The 20,884-nt window shown below is 44.4% G+C and overlaps 1 protein-coding gene across 1 annotated transcript in view; it reads right to left on the minus strand.

Moving 5' to 3' along the window:
• Positions 1 to 20,884, minus strand: part of APPBP2 (amyloid beta precursor protein binding protein 2) — a 38,671-nt gene extending 17,787 nt beyond the window's left edge. Inside the window, exons 1-5 of the mRNA XM_084750514.1 lie at positions 20,414 to 20,884; positions 11,398 to 11,486; positions 9,720 to 9,871; positions 8,974 to 9,097; positions 210 to 378 (exon numbers count right to left, since the gene is read on the minus strand). Of these exons, the coding sequence (XP_084606640.1) occupies positions 210 to 378; positions 8,974 to 9,097; positions 9,720 to 9,871; positions 11,398 to 11,486; positions 20,414 to 20,551 (672 nt within the window). The 5' untranslated portion in view covers positions 20,552 to 20,884. The remainder of the gene's footprint in view (positions 1 to 209; positions 379 to 8,973; positions 9,098 to 9,719; positions 9,872 to 11,397; positions 11,487 to 20,413) is intronic.

Here is a 20,884-nt window from a genome sequence, read left to right on the forward strand (position 1 = left end):
AAACTAAACAGAATAACAACTCTGAAGATCACCCAATACATGAAATATAATTTAGGAGACTGGCTTATCCTGTTTCACAGGGGATTACCTTAAAATACTTAGCTCACCATGCATGGTGTGGTACACGCTTGTAATCCCAGCACTTGATTGGTGTAGTAAGATCAGCCTGGGCTACAAACAGACCCTGTCTTTAAAACAGGCCAACTTACCTCATCATAGTGGCTTTTTGCAAACAGGAGTGCACACAGTTCTCCATAAAGAGCAGCTCTGTTTGCTTGCTGGCCATGTTTTGACAGCTTATCCATGTACGTCTGAGCTAATTTAAATGTTTCTTCACCTAGATGATATTTGCAATTTCCATTTCGAACATGAAGCAACCTGAAAAAGATTTTCAGAAGTTCTTTACTTTTGGCGCTTCCAGCACAGTGACTCTGAGAACCTATTAAAATGAGGATGCAGTACCTAAGTGACAAGACAGTGGATACAAGAAATGAGGCCACCTTTGAGGGAACCATTTTGTCTACAGTGGCATTGATATGGTGAGAGCTTTTTGTGATTAATCTTACTTGATTCCTTGCATCCTCTAAATATTCAAATATGCTATGTACTAAACAAACAAATGGAAAACCTTTTTTGTTCCCAATTCAAATATAATATAGAAAATAGTGAAGAAAAAAAAAATCAGACATATTACCACCTACCACTGATTACTTTCTAATTTTTTATGTCTATCATTTCATCAGTTGGCACTGCTCCCATTCACACTGCTTCCTAAGTGCTGCTTACTGTTACACCAAGGACCTATTTGCCTTATACCCTCTGTGGCAGAAAATCCTATCCTACACAAAATAACATACAACTTGCTAGCAATCTAATCAGAATGAAAGAGTATCAACAGCACACCTTTAATCCTAGCACTCGGGAGGCAGAGGCAGGTGGAACCCTGTGAGTTGGAGGACAGCCAGGACAGCCAAGGCTATACAGAGAGATCAAGGGGGGGAGGGGGAATCAACATGCTAGACTAAACTCTAGGCAGTAGTAGACTACATACATCTACAGACTCCATGGACTACAGCTTTTAGGACAGATGAATACTTATCTTTCATAGTGCTGGTTATACCATAACCATCTATAAGGCCAATACATTTTTCTGAAAATGCTTAGAACCCAGAAGCAATAAAGGCATAAAAGATATTTCAAAGAAAACCAAGCAGGGCATTAATACCAGCCCTCTAGAGGCAGAGCTAAATCTAAGTAACAAAACTGTGTAAAAGTAAACAAGCCGGGGGTGGGGGGGTGGGGGGGTGGGGGGGGTGGGGGGGTGGGGGTTGGGGGGTGGGGGGGGTGGTGGTGCTCGCCTTTTATCCCAGCAGAGGCAGGTGGATTGCTGTGAGTTCGAGGCAGGCCTGGTCTACATTGGAAAACATTTTTTTTCGTGCTATACACAAAATACTAACATTAGTAAACCAAAATCAGAAACATTCTAACAATCTAAAAGTCTCTATCCTTTCTTCTACAGTAAGAAAGAACTGTAGACAGTATCAGGCATATTCAGGCTGGTATGCTCAAAAGAGCGTAAAGATTGCTGATTAAGAAAACAATCAGGGCTGGCACTCGGGAGGCAGAGACAGATAGACTGCTGTGAGTTTGAGGTCAGCCCAGTCTACAAAGCAAGTCCAGGACAGCCAAGGCTACACAGAGAAACTTGAAAAACCAATATGAAAAAACAATCAGGGCTATGCATGGGATACAGGTCTTTAATCCTAGCAGAGGAAATTTAGGAACAGCTTGATCTTTTTTTAAAAGTGGTACATATAATATTGAGACACTCATGGTCAGTTTGTGTGCCAGTAAATCTTCTAGTTATGAGGGTATAATGAGGAACAAGAGAGAAAGAAACTGCTTGGTGATGTAATCCTAGCCAGGGCGCTGGGTCACGACAAATGTGAAGTCGGCCAACGGTACATAGTTAGACCCTGTCTGAAAAAGGAAGAGGGAAGGAGGGGAAGGCTAAAGAAGGGCTAAGAAGAAGAAGAAGAAGAAGAAAAAGGTGGTGTGTGCCTGGAGTACACTGAGTAGAGGAGTGTGCAGGAACATGAGAAAAGAAAGAAAACCCAAGATCTTATAGGGCTTTGCTATGTATGGTCAAGTAAGAAGTTTTAGTTCCAAGAGTATGAAAAGTGATTTCACTTGACCAGTAGAGCAAGGCTATTTAGTAGAATCCCCTCAAGTGTTTAGAAACGTTCTACGCTAAGTGTGAGGGCACACATCTGTAATCATGGCACTGAAGAGGCTATGGCAGAGAAATCTTGAGGTTGAGTCCCTTTCCTCAGGAAAAACAACGGAACAACCAACCACCTCCCCTCCCCAAAGCCACCAGAACAACAGGCCAGATTTGAAAATTCCAAAGGGAATAAAGATGTGAATGAGAAAAGGGTAAAGTGCAGTGTAGATGAAAAACTTCAAGTGAAAGGAAAGCAGGAATTGCCAATGCCCTTCACCGTGAGTACGCCAGGGTGATGATCACCTCTGAACCATTACTGAGGACTGGCACAAGACAGGGCAACAGACTACTTAATGCCAGAAAGGCACTGCCAGAATTCTCCGGTCCCTATTCAAACAAAGGGCACTTAAACAGACTGGGGCACATTAAGTTCCGGGTGTCCACCTGGCCTGAGAGTAAGGAGGATGGAAGATCCAGGAAACTTTTGGTATAGTTGGCAAGTCTGAGCAAAGGGTGTGCTGCCAAGATGTGAAAGTAGTTTGTTTTCACAGCTAACAACAATGTGAAATCACACCTCCCTGATCAGCAGCTACTGCGAAAAGCAACTTTTTTGTTGTTTGTTTAGGTTGTTTTGTTTTTATTTTTGTTTTCTGGAGACAGGGTTTCTGTGTGTAGCCTTGGATGTCCTGGACTTGCTTACTTGTAGGCCAGTCTGGCCTCTAGCTCACAGCAATCTACCTGCCTCTGCCTCTAAGTGCTGGGATTAAAGGCTTGCACCACTACACCTGGCTGTTTGCTTAGCTTTTTGAGATAGGGTCCCTATACAGGAGTCACCCTGGAATACAGAGATCCTCCTGCCTGGGATTGAAGGCATATGCCACCATTCCTGGCTAAAAAGCAACTACTGTGTACCATGGCAAACTATTCAAGCTTCAAATAGAAGTCATTCAGTTTACTGCAAAGACTGAAAGGCTGGATTGGCAAGACGACTCAAGAGTAGAGGCAGTGGTGTATACAAACCCGATGATGACCAACCAGAGTATGATGCCCAGATTTCCGTGGAAAAAGATAAACGAATGCCAAAAGTTGTCCTCTGACTCTCACACATAAGCCCTAGCATGTACACCAACAAATATGCACAAATTCATGTACACACATGCACACACATACAGAGTAAAATCCAAAATGAAAACTGGCTAGAGGGCTGGAGAGGTGGCTCAGAGGTTAAGAGCACTCACTGGCTGTTCTTCCAAAGATCCTGAGTTCAATTCCCAGCAACCACATGGTGGCTCACAACCATCTAAAACGAGACCTAGTGCCCTCTTTTGGAGTACAGGTGTACATCCAGGAAGAACACTGGACATAAATAAATCTTAAGAAAGAAAAGAGGAAGGAATGCATCTGACTAGAGAGATGTCTCAAAGGATAAGGAGCTTGCCATGGAAGCATAAGAACCAGAGTTTGGATCCCACATAATAAGGGGCAGGCCTGGTGACAGCCTGTAATTCCAGCTCTTGGGAGGAAGAGATGGGGGATTTCTGCAAAAAGCTGGATAGCTAGACTCAAGTGAAACCTTACCTCAATAAATGAAGTGGAGAAAGCAGTCGAGGAAGACCTGATGTCAACTGCATGAATCTACATACATGCACACACATACATACCCACAGATGTGAACATGCATATTAATACACACCACACCCAAACACATATAATTTATAAAAGATTAAGCAAATTACTAGACCCATACCAGATAGACAAAAGCAAAATACATGACTCCGGGTGGCAAGATGGCTCTGTGGGTAAAAGGGTCTAACAATATGTCAATCCCAAGGACCCAGATGATGGCGGAGACAACACCCTTCTGCAAGCTGTCCTCTGACCTCCCCGTGTGCACTGTAGCATGTGCCTTATCCTCTTCCCCCACTCTCCCGAATACAAAAACAAATGTAATTTTGTTAAAAATCAAGGGATTAAACTGGGCATGATGGCACACACTTTTTTAATCCCAGTACTGGAGGATCTGAGTTCCAGGACAGCCTGGTCTACCAAGCAGGTCCCAAACAGCTAGGGCTACACAAAGAAACCCTGCCTCAAAACAACAACCAAAAACCCAAAGAAGAAGAAAAAAGAAATAAAGAGAAAGAAAAGCCTGGGTGATTTGGTAAAGCATCTCTCTCAGTTACTAGAGACATACATGAGGATTGTGAACCCATCAATGGATGCATAATGTGATGGTGTCATTGGGACACACTGAAAAGAAGGCTCTTGTGACACATCATCTAAATCTCAGAGTCTCTGCTTTTATTTTTTAGTTATGTATGCACATGTATGCCTGTGCATGAGGTCAGAGAGGTGTCAGATTCTGAAGCTGGGGTTACAGGCAGTTGAGAACTGCCTAATGTAGATTCTGAGAATCAAATTCATGCCCTATACAAGAATAAACCTGACTGTAGTAGCAAACACCTTTAGTCCTAGCACACAAGATGACAAAGGCAGGCGGATATCTGAGTTCAAGGCCAGCCTGGTCTACAGAGTAAGTTCCAGGACAGCCAGGGCTACATAGTATGGCCGTGTCAAAAACAAAAAAATGTGCTCTTAGCCACTGAACCACATCTCCAGCCCTCAGGTTTCTGCTTTAATTGCTCTTGAATATGCACCTGGGAATGCAATTGCTGGGTCATGTGGTAATTCTATGTTTAGCTCTGAGAAGCTGCCAAACTGTATGCTGCACAGCTGCATCATTTTATACTAAGCAACGGTGTGCAAGGTTTGCAAATTGTTCTTCATCCTCACTACTACTAACTTTGTTTGTTTTGGTATTGTTGGAAATCCATCCTAGAACATGAAGCATGCTTGACAAAAGCTCTTGCCACGGAGCTAACACTCTAGCTCATTAAAGCAAAATCCTACGTGTCTTTGGTGTATATGAAACGGTATCTTAAGTGTTCTCTAATAACTGATACTGCTGCTGATATTTTTTTCACGTGCTCATTAGCAATCTACACAGCTTCTTTGGAAAACCTGCGCCATCTGTACTTATTAATGCATCTGAATACTAAACCCTAGTCCAATATATGATTTGCAAATACTTTTTCCCGTTCTACAGGTTGTCTTTATTGGAGCCAGGGTCAGTGGGATCGGTGTACCCCTGTGTTCCACACTCACAACACTCAGGTAGGAGAACTGAGTTCCTGGCCAGTCTCTGATATATACTGAGACCTATCTGAAAGGAAATAAAGACAAGATGGGGTGCAGGGCAGTAAAGAAAGGAGAGAGAGACTTGACAGGATCTTGCCATGTACCTCGTGTAGATATAGAAGTAAACCACAAACCTGTTTCACTGTTTTGATGATGTCCTCCTCAAACTTTCTAGGGTTGGTTTGTTTGTTTTTCAAGGCAGAGTTTCTCTGTATAGCCTTGGCTGTCCTGGACTTGCTTTGTAGACCAGGCTGGACCTTGAACTCAGAGGATCCACCTGCCTCTGTCTTCTGAGTGATGGAATTAAAGGTGTGCACCACAGTGACCAAAGACAATGCATGCAGTAAACTTAGACGCCCTGTTCAGCTCTAGCCAATGCACAGCTCATTGTCATGGTTGTGGGGAGAGCAGGGACTGTCTCAGACATGAACTCTGGTGCCCCTGATTTGATAATCTCCCCTTGGTGGGGGAGGAAGGGGAAACAGGATATCCAGATAAGACCTGATAGGCTGTGGTCATATGGTGGGGGAAGAGGGCCCTTCTGTCAGAGGTCTCAGGGCAGCATAGGGAGGGTGGGAATGGGAAGATACAAGTAAGCGGATAAACTATATTAAAAAAAAAAAAGCATGCACCACCATACTGGCATCTGGTCATTATTATAAAGAAAGGATAGCATTTTGTCATATACTTTTTCAATATCCACTAAGATTACATTTTTTTATTCAGTCTATTATCACGGTATATTATATTGCTTGATTTTTCATGTCAAAGTAGTCCTGTATCCTTGGTTTAAATCTCACTTTAAGATCATAGTATAGGTCTGGACATGACCAGTAGTTAAGAGCACTGCCTGCTCTTCCAAAGGACCTGGGTTCAATACTCAGCACCCATATGGCAGCTCATAACTGTCTGTAACGCCAAGATCCAACACCCCACACCAACACACATAAATTAAAATTAAATAAAAAATATTTTTTAAAAGCCAAAAAACAAAAACAAAAAAAATTTTTTTAAATCATTGTATAAACTGGATGTGGTGGCGCACGCCTGTAATCCCAGCACTTGGGAGGCAGAGGCAGGCGGATCGCTGTGAGTTCGAGTCCAGCCTGGTCTACAAAGTGACTCTAGGACAGCCAAGGCTACACAGAGACAAAACCAAAACCAAACAAAAAAAATCACTGTATAGGGGGCTGGAAAGATGGCTCAGCAGTTAAGAGCACTGATTGCTCTTTCAGAGGACCAGGGTTCAATTTCCAGCAACCATATGGCAGCTCTAGTTCCAGAAGATCAGCACCGTCATACATAAATACATACATGTTGGAGAATGGTCTTGTGTGTTTCGATGCTAATTGCTGCTTGCTGTCTCTGTCACTCACCTTTTGACCAATAAAAGGCCACACACCTGAGCCTGGCAAGGGAGATAGGTGTGGCTAAGATTCCCAGGCTTGGAGAAACAGAGAGGAATCTTGGGAAGAGGAAGGAGGAAAAGAAAAAAAGGAGACCCAGACCCGAGAAGAGAAGAAAAGAAGGCCACCATGGGCTAGATGGAAGAGAAGCACATGGCCGATGTGGATGGAGGATTTGGCTCAGAAGAACATTAGCAAGTATTTGGGATTATGGATGGGAGGTCGCTTGATCGAAATTATTAGAAGCAGATGGCATGGGATTGGGGCAGCATATCACATACTTGCCCCACTATGGGAAGTGGCTTTTTAGAGGATTAATGTCTGCCCTGCCCCAGGTTAACTAAGGCTATTTGAAAATAGAACAAAAGTCTGTGTCTTAATCGATTGCTAGCCAGTTTACTGAAGTAATACTAATTAATAGGCCCTACAGATTCCTTAAAAAACAACAACTACATGTAGGCAAAATACCAATGCACATAAAAAGGTAATAATTTCTTTTCTTTCCTGAGACAGGGTTTCTCTGTGTAGCCTTGGCTGTCCTGGATTCTCTTTGTAGACCAGGCTGGCCTCCAACTCACAGCAATCCGCCTGCCTCTGCCTCCAGAGTGCTGCGATTAAATGTGTGTACCACCACACCCAGTCAATAAATAAATTTTAACAAAAGATCATAGTATAAATTGTTTTATATTCTTTTAGATTTGGTTTGTTAGCACTTTGTTAAGGATTTCTGCATCCATATTTAAGTAGGTACTGGTTTCTTTCTAATAGTCTTTTTTGTGATGTCTTTCCTGGGCTTTCATTAATGGGATCATAGTGATCTCATATAAAATGAGTTGGTAGGGCCACTTCTTCAGTATCTGGGATAAACTAGTGGTAACTTATATGCTTGGCACATTTCACCAGCAAAGCCTTCTGGTCTTGAATTTTCTTTTCTTTTAGAGACAGGGTTTCTCTGTGTAGCCTTGGCTGTCCTGGACTCGCTTTGTAGACCAGGCTGGCCTTGAACTCACCTTAATCCACCTGCCTCTGCCTCCTGAGTGTTGGGATTAAAGGTATATACCACCACACCTAGCGTCTGAATTTTCTTTGTTACGAGAAAACTTGCAAGTTCTTTCTGTTATAGGTCTGTTGAGATGCCCAGGTTCTTCTACCATCACTTGGATAGTTTGTGCATTTCTACACATCTGTTCTTTTAATCTAAATTTTCCCATTGATAATGTACAACTTTCCCTAAGGTTCCCTTATGATTATTTTTAAATTTCTAGAAGGTTAGCGGTCATGTCTCATTCTGACTTCTGGCTATGGTTATCTGCATCTTCCCTCTTCTTTCACTTAATTTGATTTAAGCTAACAAAGAAACCAGTGTGAGGTGTAGCAGACCCAGGCCATTCTAACTCCTCCTGATTGATGACGGAGCCTGAGGGATAAGCTGTGACTAACTTATAGCTTGATTAGAGGAGGGGACGCCATTCTCCTTGCCAGTGAGTGACTCAGAGGTTACCACAGGTCCTCTAAGACCTACGCGGTATCTGCTGGTACACATTAGGAGCCTGGGTCTTGGATTTGAAAATGTTTTCCTTTGTTCTAAAATTAAAAAAAAAAAAACAGTAAAGTATACATACTATTTTCTCTCAAACACCAAGATAGCATTATTTTCTGTTAGCATCTCATTTCATTTCTATTTATCTTTGGACTTCAGGGAATAAAAATACATGAGAGTCAGGTTTTCTTTAATTCCATGTCCAAGCCAAGTATGGTGCCAAGCCAGGAAGCAGAGGCAGGCAGATCAATATAAGCCTGCTATACAAAGCCAGTCCAGGGCAGGCAAGGCTATACCGAGAAACCCTGTCTCAAAGGGAAAAAAAGGGCTGGACATAGTTGTTGCAACCTTTAATTCAGCACTTGTGAGGCATACAGCCGCCTGAAGTACATAAAGACCCTGCCTCCACACACATGCACACATGCCTATAACAGGTTAATAGTATTTTGTGATGGAAGGTTGGACAAATGACACCATGACATAATTATCATTTAAGAGATTTAATCAACTGTTGGGAATATAACCAGAATTCTCAGGCCAAACCACTAACACTAAGTGCCATTCCGAATACAGAACACTTAATCACGGAGTCGGCTCCAGCTTACCTCACACAGCACTCCACTGCTCGAAACCAGTGAAGCATCTCATCATGTAGAGTACACAACTGAAGGCAAGAGAGAAAAACCTTCTCAGCATCACTGTACCAGCCAGCATCGGAAAGAAAGCCACCTGAAGAACAAAAGCGGTAACGTTAAGTGACTCCGTGAACTGTCTGAAGCCTGAGGTGACATGTTAACCACCAAACATCTCAACAAAAAACACCATAGGATTAACCTCTTATGTTTAACTTTTTAAAAGTTTGATCTCAGGCTGGGTGTGGTGGCACACAGCTTTAATCCCAGCACTCAGAAGGTAGAGGCAGGTGGATCTCTGTGAGTTTGAGGCCAGCCTGGTCTACAAAGTGAGTCGGATAGCCAGGGTTACAGGAGAGAGACCCTGTCTCGAAAAACAAGTTTGATCTCCAGCACAGAAAGAAGAAATAGTAATTTGAATAAATAATAGCCTGAACTGTACTTTGAACTCTGTACAGTTGTGAAGACTATTCAGGCTACAAAATTATCAAACAGTATTTTTTCTATATGTAAACGCTACCATACTGTCTCTGTGCTGGAAATGCTGTAAGGATTCAGGAAGACATACCCTGCGTTGAGTAGGTCACACCTAGGTGTCACAGTTGCTCACAGCCTGCCTGTGCAGACTGTGGGAACTCTTGGAGGAACTCTTGTAGTTAGAAAGCTTAACTACAAGACCACTGCAGAATAAGGCGTTCCTCTACTTTGCCATGACTTACCTAAGACAAAGCCAACCTGGATGGCCTTCTCCTTTACTGCAGCATCTGATTCTGCTATGTAAGAGCACCGTCTACTGAATGAATAGGCCAAGACGGAGGCAACTTTAACACCATGATCCATCAGAGCCTGAAAACAATGATGAAGCAAATGTCTGAAAGAGAAGAGAAGGGTGATTCTAGAGGGTTGACGTATTTTGTCCCTTTAGAGCTAGCTGCTTCTCTATTAGATATATCACCAGTGTTTTCTGAGACAGAATAGGGGGAGTGAGACCAAGTCTGAAAAAAAAAAAAAAAAAGAAAAAAAATCACTCCAAAATAAGAAGACAAATGAAATGAGCTAGGGAGATGGCTCAGCTTCACAAGCCTGACAACCTGAGTCTGGATCACCAGAATACACATAAAAACACACACACTCACAAGCATCAATAATCCCAGTGCAACCCTAGAGGAAGATGGGAGGAACGGACAAGAGACTTGCGAGAAGCTCCCAGGTCAGCTAGCCTGGCATGTGTGACAGTGAACATTAAGAGAGGTATTGTCTCAAGTGAGGCTTAAGGCAAGGGCTAATATCTGGAACATGAGACCTTGCCTCAAACCAAAACAAAACCGCCAAGCCCTCGGTAAGTGCTTTATATGTTTACAAAGTAAAAGCCTGTTCTTTGACCTTTTCCCATTATATCGAGTATGACTATTATTATCGTTCTGTTCTTCAAGGCTTTTGATTGAGCTACAAGCCTCATGCCTTGAGATCTGCTATCATTGCCTTTAGTGGTGAGCTTTTGTTTTGATGGTGAAAACATTCTGGAAATGTCTATTACTGATGGTTGAGCAAAGTAAGTATACTTAATATTACTGAATTATTCGCATTTTATGTTCACTAGTGTTCTGCCTGCATGTATATCTGTACAAGGGTGCTAGAAGCCTTGGAACTGGAGCTACAGACAGGTGTGAGCTGATATGTGGTACTGGGAATTGATCCTAGGTCCTCAGGAAGAGCGGTCAGTGCTCTTAACTGCTGAGCCATCTCTCCAGCCCTATATACGTTTAAAAAAATCATTTTATATCTATGAGTGTGTTGCTTGTGTGTATGTCTATGTGCCACATGTATGCCTGTTGTTCTTGAAGGCCAGAAAACGGTGTTGAATCATCTAAAATAGAGTAATAGATGGTTGCTAGCTGTTGTATAGGTGTCAGGAATTGTATCTGAATCCCCTGAGCCACCTCTCCAGCCTCCAAATTACACATCCTCCTCCCCCAATTACGCATTTTTAAATCGTATAAGTGGCAGTTTTTATGGTATATATGCTGTAGTAGGGTTTTGCTTGTTTGTTTGGCTGGTTTTTGGTTTGTTTTTTTGGGTTTGTTTGTTTGTTTCCAAGACAAGGTCTCTCTGTGTAGCCTTGGCTGTCCTGGACTTGCTTTGTAGATCAGGCTGGCCTCGAACTCACAGCGATCCACCTGCCTCTGCCTCCCGAGTGCTGGGATTAAAGGTGTGTGCCACTAGCTTGTTTTAAAAAGGTTATCTCCTACCTGTAATCCAAGCACTCAAGTAGAGGCAGGAGGATCAGAAGTTTAGCAAATTCAAGGCCATTTTGGGTCGTGTGAAACAAGGAAGGAAGCGAGCAAGCAAGCAACCTGGTGCACGCACGCACACACGCACGCACACACACAAATTTACCTTTTATCCAAAGCTCTCAAAACTTTAGCAAAAACTTCCAATTCACAGAATTCACTGCCCAGTTGACATAAGCGTCCTTGTTGGTAAAGCTGTAATAATAAAAAAGAAAAATTATTATTTCAAACTTCTAATTTAACTTTCTACTTTGTGATGAAAAAAAAAAAACAATGCAACAGAGGAATCTATTTATTTGTTTTTTTATTATTTTCAGAAGCAGGGTTTCTCTCTCTTAGTACTCAGTCTAGACCAAGCTGGCCTGAATTCAGAGATCTACCTACCGCCCAGTTCCATAAAAGTATAATGTGTAGTGGCGCAGACCTTGAATCCCAGCATTCAAGAGACAGAGACAGGCGGATCTCTGTGAGTTCAAGGCCAGCCTGGTCTACAAAGCAAGTCCAGGACAGGCAGTATTGCTATACAGAGAAATCCCATCTCAAAAAACAAAACACAAAACCAACCAAACCCTGTAACACTAATTAGTACCACACATAAGAGTTAGTTACAAGGAGATCTAATAAAAAAATGAACTGGGGAGCCTGACATGCACAGCCTGGAAAAAGCAGGAAACTAGCAGCTGAGCACAGGTGATGGTAGGCCACAGGTGGGGGGTGGCAGTGGGGTTCAGGCATTAGCAGAGCTAGGTGGCAGAGGCAGGCATTAGTTGGGGGATATGGGTGGAGGCCTAGAAATCTTAAACATACTAGTTTCCTGTCACTCAGAGTGAGGCTGGCTGTAACAGTGGAAAGTTGACCACAGTGGTATTCACCCTAGACCAAAAGCTAGAGTGCTCCTAAGAGGTGGCTCAGCTCAGACACCAGAGTGAGTGACACGGGTCATTTGGAATAATGTACCAGGCACAGCTGGCAGGCATAAGGGAACTGGAATCTTTGAGACAAGAGGTTCAAGAACCAGAGGCTAATGATTATGTTCAAGCTTCACCACTGCCAAAGTATGAAGCTATGGCACATTTTCTACTCCAGTAGGAAGAATGTAAGACCTTAGGGTAGCCAGCGATGTGTGGACCGCTCCACTCTGGTTCCATCTGTTTTCTTGCTTGCCTTTCCAAGGAGGTCCAGTCCTTCTCTTACCATTCTCTCTAGGCCTTCCCAGACTCTGCCTCCCTTTTTCCTCACATATTTTCTTTGGTGCTGGAACACTTGGCTGAGATAGCATGCCTGGTGGCCCATCACTTCACCAAAGCTGAGCTGACCATCTCTATCATCTAGGTTAAGTTATACACACCAGTTGTAGAGTTTGGCTACATCAATTCACCTATCAACCCTAGAATCTATTGGTGGGTGCCAACACTACTCTTTCCCTGTGGAGTCCAGTGTTCCCTGCATTTGTTCTTGATACTACTGCTCTCTAGAGCTCATCTTGGGGTCAGTGATTAAACACGGTGTATAGACATGTAGTCAGCAAGCAGAAAACTGGCTGGACAGTGACCACCCTCTACTTGTACAGCTCATCTTTCCTGTGGACAGGGGGGTGGGGGGGTGGGGGGGTGGGGGGGTGGGGGGGTGGGGGGGGCTAACCAGCTTGTAGAGATGATGGTACCAGAACACAAACCCAAAAATAAATCTAGAAGATGAACCCCAACTAGAGTTCAAATTCTCCCAAAAAGCTCATGCCTGCACAAAGGTATCCAAATCTCAAATGAAACCTAAAGCCACCTGGCTCTTCTGAAGCACACACTTGATTCAAGGCTCTCCTTACTAGAGGCCTGGGTCCATAGCTTCTCTGACTAACTGTAGTATCTCAGAATCCAGCTCCTTAGGAAATGCTTGCTTGCTTCTCTGACCTCTCTTCAACTTCAGTCCTGGTGACCTTACCATTCAACACTTCTGCAATGCAACTCTGTTTGGTTGGTTGGTTGGCTTTGCTATATAGCTCTGGCTGTCCTAGAACTTGCTCTATAGATCAGGCTGGCCTCAAACTCCACCTGCCTCTGGCTCCCAAGTGCTAGGATTAAAGGTGTGTGCCGCCACCACCACCCAGCAACTCTTTTCCTTCCTGACTTGAGGTGTTGGGGCAATATGGACAGGATAACACACAACATGACTGCTAGCCTCACTACCTCCATTTCAAAAACTCAAACCAGTCCAAACTGGCAGGTGCCTGATGTCAAACCTATGCACATGTTTTCTCAGGACCCCTTGCCCTCCACATCCATCTAGGAGTACCATGTGGGGCTGGGAATGGATCAACAGTTCATCAAGCTTCTGCCCAGGAAGACCCCAGAGCAAACAAGGAACCAAACACCCTTACCTCCAACTTCCAGGCCTCCCTCACCAGCTTCAACTCTACAGTGGACCTTTTAAGGAATCTAACTAGATGCAGTGCGGGAAGAGAAGGGCAGGGGTACAGAAATGCAAGGACCATCTACTTACTCAGCTCCTCTTTCTCCAAGGCCTCCATATCCTACCTCAGCCCTAAAGCTGATTTTTTTTTCTTAAAGAAAATATGTTTGCACTATCCAATCTGCCCCTTCATCAGGTGTATACCCTGTTCCTGGTCTGTTCTTCCAAGGCTTTTTCTCCCTTTCTTCCTACCCAAAGGGCCCAGGAGTAGGCAGCATCCCCTGGTGTTTTAGTTTCAAAAGTAAGTTGTGGCTACATATAGATATGTTGGATACATTACTAACTTGAAAATAAAGGGAGGTGGGGGGGACCCAACCTGCCTGATTAAGAGGGGATTTTGGTAGCTGGGTGTGGTGGTGCACTCCCAGCACTCGGGAGACAGAGGCAGGCGGAACAGATTTGAGTTCAAGGTCAGCCTGTTCTACAAAGCGAGTCCAGGACAGCCAAGCCTACACAGAGAAACCCTGTTTCAAAGAAAAGAAAGAAAAAGAAGGGATTTTGACTATGTTGCTTTTTGAGACAAGGTTTCATGTAGCCCAGGCTGGCCTTGAACTCACTGTGTAGCAACTTGTGATCCTCCAGCCTCTAATACTGTGGCTGGTATTCAGAGACCAGGATTACAAGCGCCTTGTATCATGGTCAGTTTAATGATCAAATTGGTTGGTTTTTTTTTTGTTGTTTTTGTCTTTTGAAACCGGGTTTCTCTAAGCAGCACTGGCTGTCCTGGACTCACTTTGCAGACCACGCTGGTCTTGAACTCAGAGATCCACCTGCTTTTGCCTCCTAAGTGCCTTCCTTAAGCCATGTGGTTCTGAACTGGCACAGCAGCTCCCAAAGTCAATTCAAAATTAATCACAATCTGAATTTATCAGCTTATGGACTGGAGAGATGGCTCAGTGACTAAGAGCAGTTGACTGCTCTTCCAAAGGTCCCAGGTTTAATTCCCAGCAACTACATGCAGCTCACAGCTGTCTATAACTACAAGATCTGACACCCATAGACATATATGCATGCAAAACACGAACCCACACTTTTAAAAAAAAGTAACAACTTAGTCTTAACATAAAATTAGCATACAAATCAATATAGTCTAATTTCTAACAAAAACATGGAAATTTCAGTAAAAAAGAATTTGAGTGCAGTGTGTGGTGACATACACCTGAACATACTCCGGAGGCAGAGGCAGGTGAACCTCTGTGAGTTCGAGGCCTGGTATGTATAGAGTTCGAGGACAGCCAGGGCTACATAGCAAGACCCTGTCTCACAGAAAGAAAACAAGCAAGGAAACAAACAAAAATCAAATCCAAAACTACTGTATAAGAAAAAAGATGAAAAACCAAAACTAATTAAGCAACTACATGTGCATGCACACACACATGGAAACTTGTTTGTCCTGTTTATGCTTGGAACTCATTAAATAGTAAAATTAAACCAAAACAATAAAGCTGGTATCTCCCTAGGCCCACCCAAGAAGCGGGTACTATTTCCTTCAAAGGTGTAGCTACTAAGGGGACTACAATCTAATGGAAGAAGTAGTTCAAAAGTAATGGAATAACTACAATGAGAGAGATTATAACCGGAATACATGTGTGTACATGAATCTGGCAATTAATTAATTTAAAAGCTTTGCATATATGCAGTAAAGTGTCTATATTTAAAATCTCCACTTCCACCATCACCTTTTATCTCCATTACTCTACGGTCTGGCAGAGCTGGTCTCTCCATTACCCCTGTCACCCTTCAATCGGGTTTTCTACACAGCATGTGGGGGGGGGGGCACAGTGAGTTAGAGACCAGTGAGAGCCACCTAGTTAGGCCCTGTCTTACCCACACCGATGATCCCAGCACTCGAGCAGGCAGAAGCAGGCTGAGTTCTGAGTTTCCAGACCAGCCTGGTCTAATACGTGCTTTGAGCTGGTCAAGCACTAATAAAGCAGATTTTTTTCAGACGCCCTCCAGGACGTTTGGACCACACTTTTTCAATCCATCTGTCTTCTCCCATATGCCCAGTATGCCGTATTCTGCATAGCAATGTGGCCCCACTGGAGTCAAGGAGGAACAAATGGTAGCTAGAGCTTATCATTATTATTTTGTTTGTTATCTTGGCTGTCCTAGACTTGCTTTGTAGACCAGGCTGGCCTCGAACTCACAACAATCCACCTGCCTCTGCCTCCCAAATGCTGGGATTAAAGGCTTGCGCCACCAGGTCTGGCTTGAAAATCCCCAATTTTTATGCATAGATATCTTGCCCCAATCACTCTATAAACACATTAATGAGAAAGATATAACAGTGAAGCTGGGAGAGGTGACACAAGTCTATAATCCAAACACTCAGGCAGTCCAGGGCAGCCAAGGATATCCATCCTGTCTCATTAACCGCCCCCCACACACAAAATCTAACAGTAAATCTTATACACCTTTCACAGAAATTTTTAAATTTTCCATGTATTTGGCTTTATTGTTTTAAAGTATTTTTAAATATCTATTTTATGTACATACGTGTATGCGCTGGAGAGTGTGTGTGCGAGTGCACACACACACATACACACCTCATCCATACAGGAGCCCACAGAGGTCAGAAGAAGGATTTCTATCTCCTGGAACTGTAGTTACAGGCAGTTCTGAGCCACCATGTAGATGCTGGGAACTGAAACCTGGTCCTCTGCAAGAGCAGTAAATTCTCTTAATGACTAAGCCATCTCTCGAGCCCCCTTAAAAATTTTTTTAATTCTTTGAGAATGTACATTGCATGATGCAATATATTTTTTATTATATTCAATTCTGTCTCCTCCAATTCCTTCCAGATCCAGCTTCCTTCCCTATTAACACAACTCTCTGGCCTTTTTTTAAATGCAGTTCCAGCAGAGGCAGGAAGATCTCTGTGAGTTCAAGGCCAGCCTGGTCTACAAAGTGAGTCCAGGACAGACAAGGCTACACAGAGAAACCAAAAGAAAAGAGAACCACCAGGTAGGTTCTGGGAAGTAAACCCTGGTCTTCTGCAAGAACAAGTGTTTTTAACCACTGAGCCACCTCTCTAGCCTCAATACCTGAGACCTCTATTGCTTTTTGTTGTTGTTGTTGTTGTTGTTGGGTTTCTCTGGCTGTCCTGGACTCACTTTGTAGACCAGGCTGGCCTCAAACTCACAGCATCCACTTGCCTCTGCCTCCCGAGTGCTGCCACGATGCCTGGCTACTCCTTGATTTCTGCTGCTTGTCCAAAATACACTTTAATGAATTCCATTCTCTCCCTCCCCCCCCCACCCCCCCCAAGTCTTTTTTGGGGGGAGTAGGGGCTGGTTTTTCAAGATAGGGTTTCTCTGTGTATCCATGGCTATTCTGGAACTTGCCTGAAGACCAAGCTGGCTTGGAATTCACAGAAACCTGCCTGCCTCTGCCTCCTGATTGCTGGGATTAAAGGCCTTCTCAGTGCACCACTTCAGCTAGTTCCCATCAAGCGCTCTTAACCACTTCACCGTCTCTACAGTCAGAATATATGCTCTTTAAAAAAATAACTCAAGAGCTGAGGAGATGACTCAGAGGTTAAGAGCACTGGCTGCTCTTCTTCTAAAGGTCCTGAGTTCAATTCCCAGCAACCACACAGTGGTGAGATCTGGTGTACAGGTGTACAAGCAGGCAGAAGACTGTATACATAATAAATAAATCTTTTTTTAAAAAGCACTCAAACTGGGCTTTGTGCTACCTACCTGTTATTTTAGCTACTGGAGAGGCTAAGGGAGAAGAAAGAAACTTCAAGACCTGAGTTAATTCAAGGCCATACCAGGCAACTTAATGAAACATTGCATCAAAATAAATAGTAGCCAGGGTGATGGTTTAGGCCTTTTGTTTTGGTTTGGTTTTCGAGATAGGATTTCTCTAAGTAGCCTTGGCTGTCCTGGACTCGCTTTGTAGACCAGGCTGGGCTCGAACTCACAATCTGTCTTTGCCTCCCAAATGCTGAGATTAAAGGCATGGGCCGCCGCCGCCGCCGCCACCACTAACACCACCACCACCGGGTTTAGGTCTATATTTTTAGGGACAAGGTTTCTCTGTGTAGTTCTGACCAGCTTAGAACTCCTTACAGACCAGGCTGGCCTCAACTCACTGAGATTTGCCTTTAATCCCAGCACTTGGGAGACTGTGAGTTCGAGGCTAACCTGGTCGACAAAGTCCAGGACAGCCAGCGCTATACAAAGAAACCTTGTCTCAAAAAACCAAACCAAACCAAACCAACAAACAAAAAAAACCTAAACAACAAACAAACGGAAAGCAAGAGAAATCCAGGGATGTAGAAGAATGTTTGCCAAACATGCCTAACATAAACTAGATCCTCGGTTCAACTTCCAGAACCACCAGTGAATTAATAAGAAAAAGAAGGAAATAAGAGGGCTGGAGAGATGGCTGCTCTTCCAGAGGTCCTGAGTTCAGCTCACAGCCACCTATAAAGTAAGTCTGATGCCCTCTTCTGGCCTTCAGGTAGAGAACTGTATACATACTAATACATAAATCTTTTTAAACTGGGTGTGGTGGCCCACGCCTTTAATCCCAGCATATGGGAGCCAGAGGCAGGCGGATCACTATGAGTTCAAGGCCAGCCTGGTCCACAAAGTGAATTCAGGGCAGCCAAGGCTAACAGAGAGACTGACCCAAAAAACCAAAAACCAACCAACCAACCAACCAAACAAACAAACAAAACACAGCTCCAAGCACAGCACCAAGGTTCACATCAAGTACCTGACTCTAAAAACAAAGTGTGCCCCCCAAAAAACATGAAACAATATGAAAACTCTAAAATACATAAAGAAGATATGTATGATAAAAGCACTGTTCACAAGTCACTAGTAATAATCTACCAAGAACGCCAGATGGCGTACCCCTTAATCCCAACACTCAGGAGGCAGAAGCAGGCGGATGAGTTCGAGGCCGGCCTAGTCTACAAAGTGAGTCTAGGACAGCCAGGGCTCTGCTACACAGAGAAACCCTCTACACACACACACACACACACACACACACACACACACACACACACACACAATTCAAATGGTAAAAGTATTTTTCTGGTTAGATTCCCAATAATTTTCCCTAAAAGGTGTATATATCTGCATGTGTCTTAATAAAATTGGCAGAAACAGCATACACTGCAGCAGTTTTCCAGGTTGAGATAAGCAAATTAATTTGTCCTTGGGGCCAAGGTAGCTTAAATGCATAAAATTAATTTTAGTTCCACACAAGTAATCAATGTATCATAACCATTTGGAATAGAGGGAGGTCTCCTTTTTTCTTTCTTTTTTTTTTTTCCAGACAAGGTTTCTCTGTTGAGCCTTGGCTATCCTGGACTCCCTGTGCAGACCAGGCTGGCCTCCATGCTCGGCCCTGAGAGGTCTCCTTCTAAACCCCAAAGTTGTAATACACGTTGTCAAAATGAATCCTCTCCAAATATTTAGGAGGAAAACTGTTTGAACTGTTAAGAGCTGGTGCAAAGCAGCATCATTTTATAGACTGCAGTATGTCAGTTGCTAATTCTAAAAAAATGTTCTCAAGCTGGAAACGGCAGACAATTTAACAAAGCAAACACCCCAAACATATATAAGAAAATACATATCTGCTAAACATCAAATTACACTGTTGGAGGCAACTTACTAATCAAATAGCGTTTAAGATCTAAAAATAAAATCAAACCTCTACTGGTCATATTTTGCAAAAGTGGCTACTAGCAACTGGAGTTCTTGCTGACTCAAAGCAAGGATCACTGAATAAATCCAGTGTTCAGACTCAAATGTGGGGGAGAGGAAAAGGGAGGCTCCAAGTCATAAAGTTCTCCTCCCTCTCAGAACACTGCAAAAATTGTCCACGACTAAAGACGCTTACCCTTGAAACTCCTTGGAGAGCAACTTGGGACTTTCTGTTCAGATTTTTGAGGGGGGTGCAATCTTAGAATGCTGCAAAAATTGCACTCTTCATATACATGAGCATAATTTAGATTTCTACTTCTTTCTTTCAGGGAATTTTACTGCTTCCTTTCTAAAGAGCCAGTCAACACCCCTATTAATAAAACTCCTAATTCAACACCCAAGTGTAAACCGGAAAAAAAAAAATTCGAAACCACACACACACACACAGACACACAAACTTTCAAGAATTTCCAAATGAAGCCCACAGACCATTTCCAATAATCTCCAACTATACCATTTCGTAATGAGCGGAGGAAGAAAAAAAAGGACGAAACTCGGACCAAAGGAGGGAGGGGGGAAAAGGAAGAAAGCAGTTACTCGGGTAAAGAGGGCCGACCAGATGACAAAGTAGGGAGGATTGGGGGAGGGGCAGAGAAATGGGTGGGGGGGAGAAAAGTCCAGCTGATGCTGACACTAGAGTGGACGGAGCGCAAAATAGCCCAGGGACAAGGAGGGACCGGCTGGGCCAGGCATTCCCCGCAGGCCTAGCCGGGGGCCGCGGAGGGGATGGAGGGGAGCACTCGGACAAGAACCCCCATTCCCCCGGGCAGCTCTGGAGGCGGACGCGGGGGAGACGGGTGGCGGGGTCTCAGAAAGGCGACCCTGCCTCGAGGGGCTGCGGGCCGGGGCCGCGGACGTGGAAGGGGGTGCGGCCCGGTGGCGGCGGCGGCGGCGGCGGCGGGGTCCGAGCGAGAAGGTCGGCCGTACCTTGTAGTAAACGTCGAATTGGATATTCTCCGGCAAGGAGCGGATGTCCCGGCGTGAGCGGATGTAGTTGTCCACGACAGCGGAGATGGCGGTGTTGTAGAGCGTCTCGGGGATCCACTCGAGCTCCAAGGCCGCCATCTTCCCTCGCTCCTCCTCCGCCTCCTCCCGCAGGCCCCCGCCTCCCTCCGTAGCGAACCCCTGTGCGGCTCCGGAGGCTTCCGAGGGGCGGCGACCACGCTGGCTCGCGCCTCGCGGACCCGGCCGCCCGGCCTCCGCGTACGCGCGGGAGCTGAGGGAGGGAAGGCAGGCAGGCAAGCGGCGACGACGGCGGCGGCGGGGGTCTCGGCAAGACCCGGGCGAACGCAGAGCGCGACCGAACAGAGAGCCTCACATCCCCGTCAGGAGACTAAACCCGGTTCCGTCCACTCGCCCAGCTCTGCAGGGGCGGGGCTACGCGTCCGGCGTCATGAC

Source organism: Acomys minous (genome assembly GCF_964271855.1).
Source record: "Acomys minous genome assembly, chromosome: 12".
Lineage (NCBI taxonomy): Eukaryota > Metazoa > Chordata > Mammalia > Rodentia > Muridae > Acomys > Acomys minous.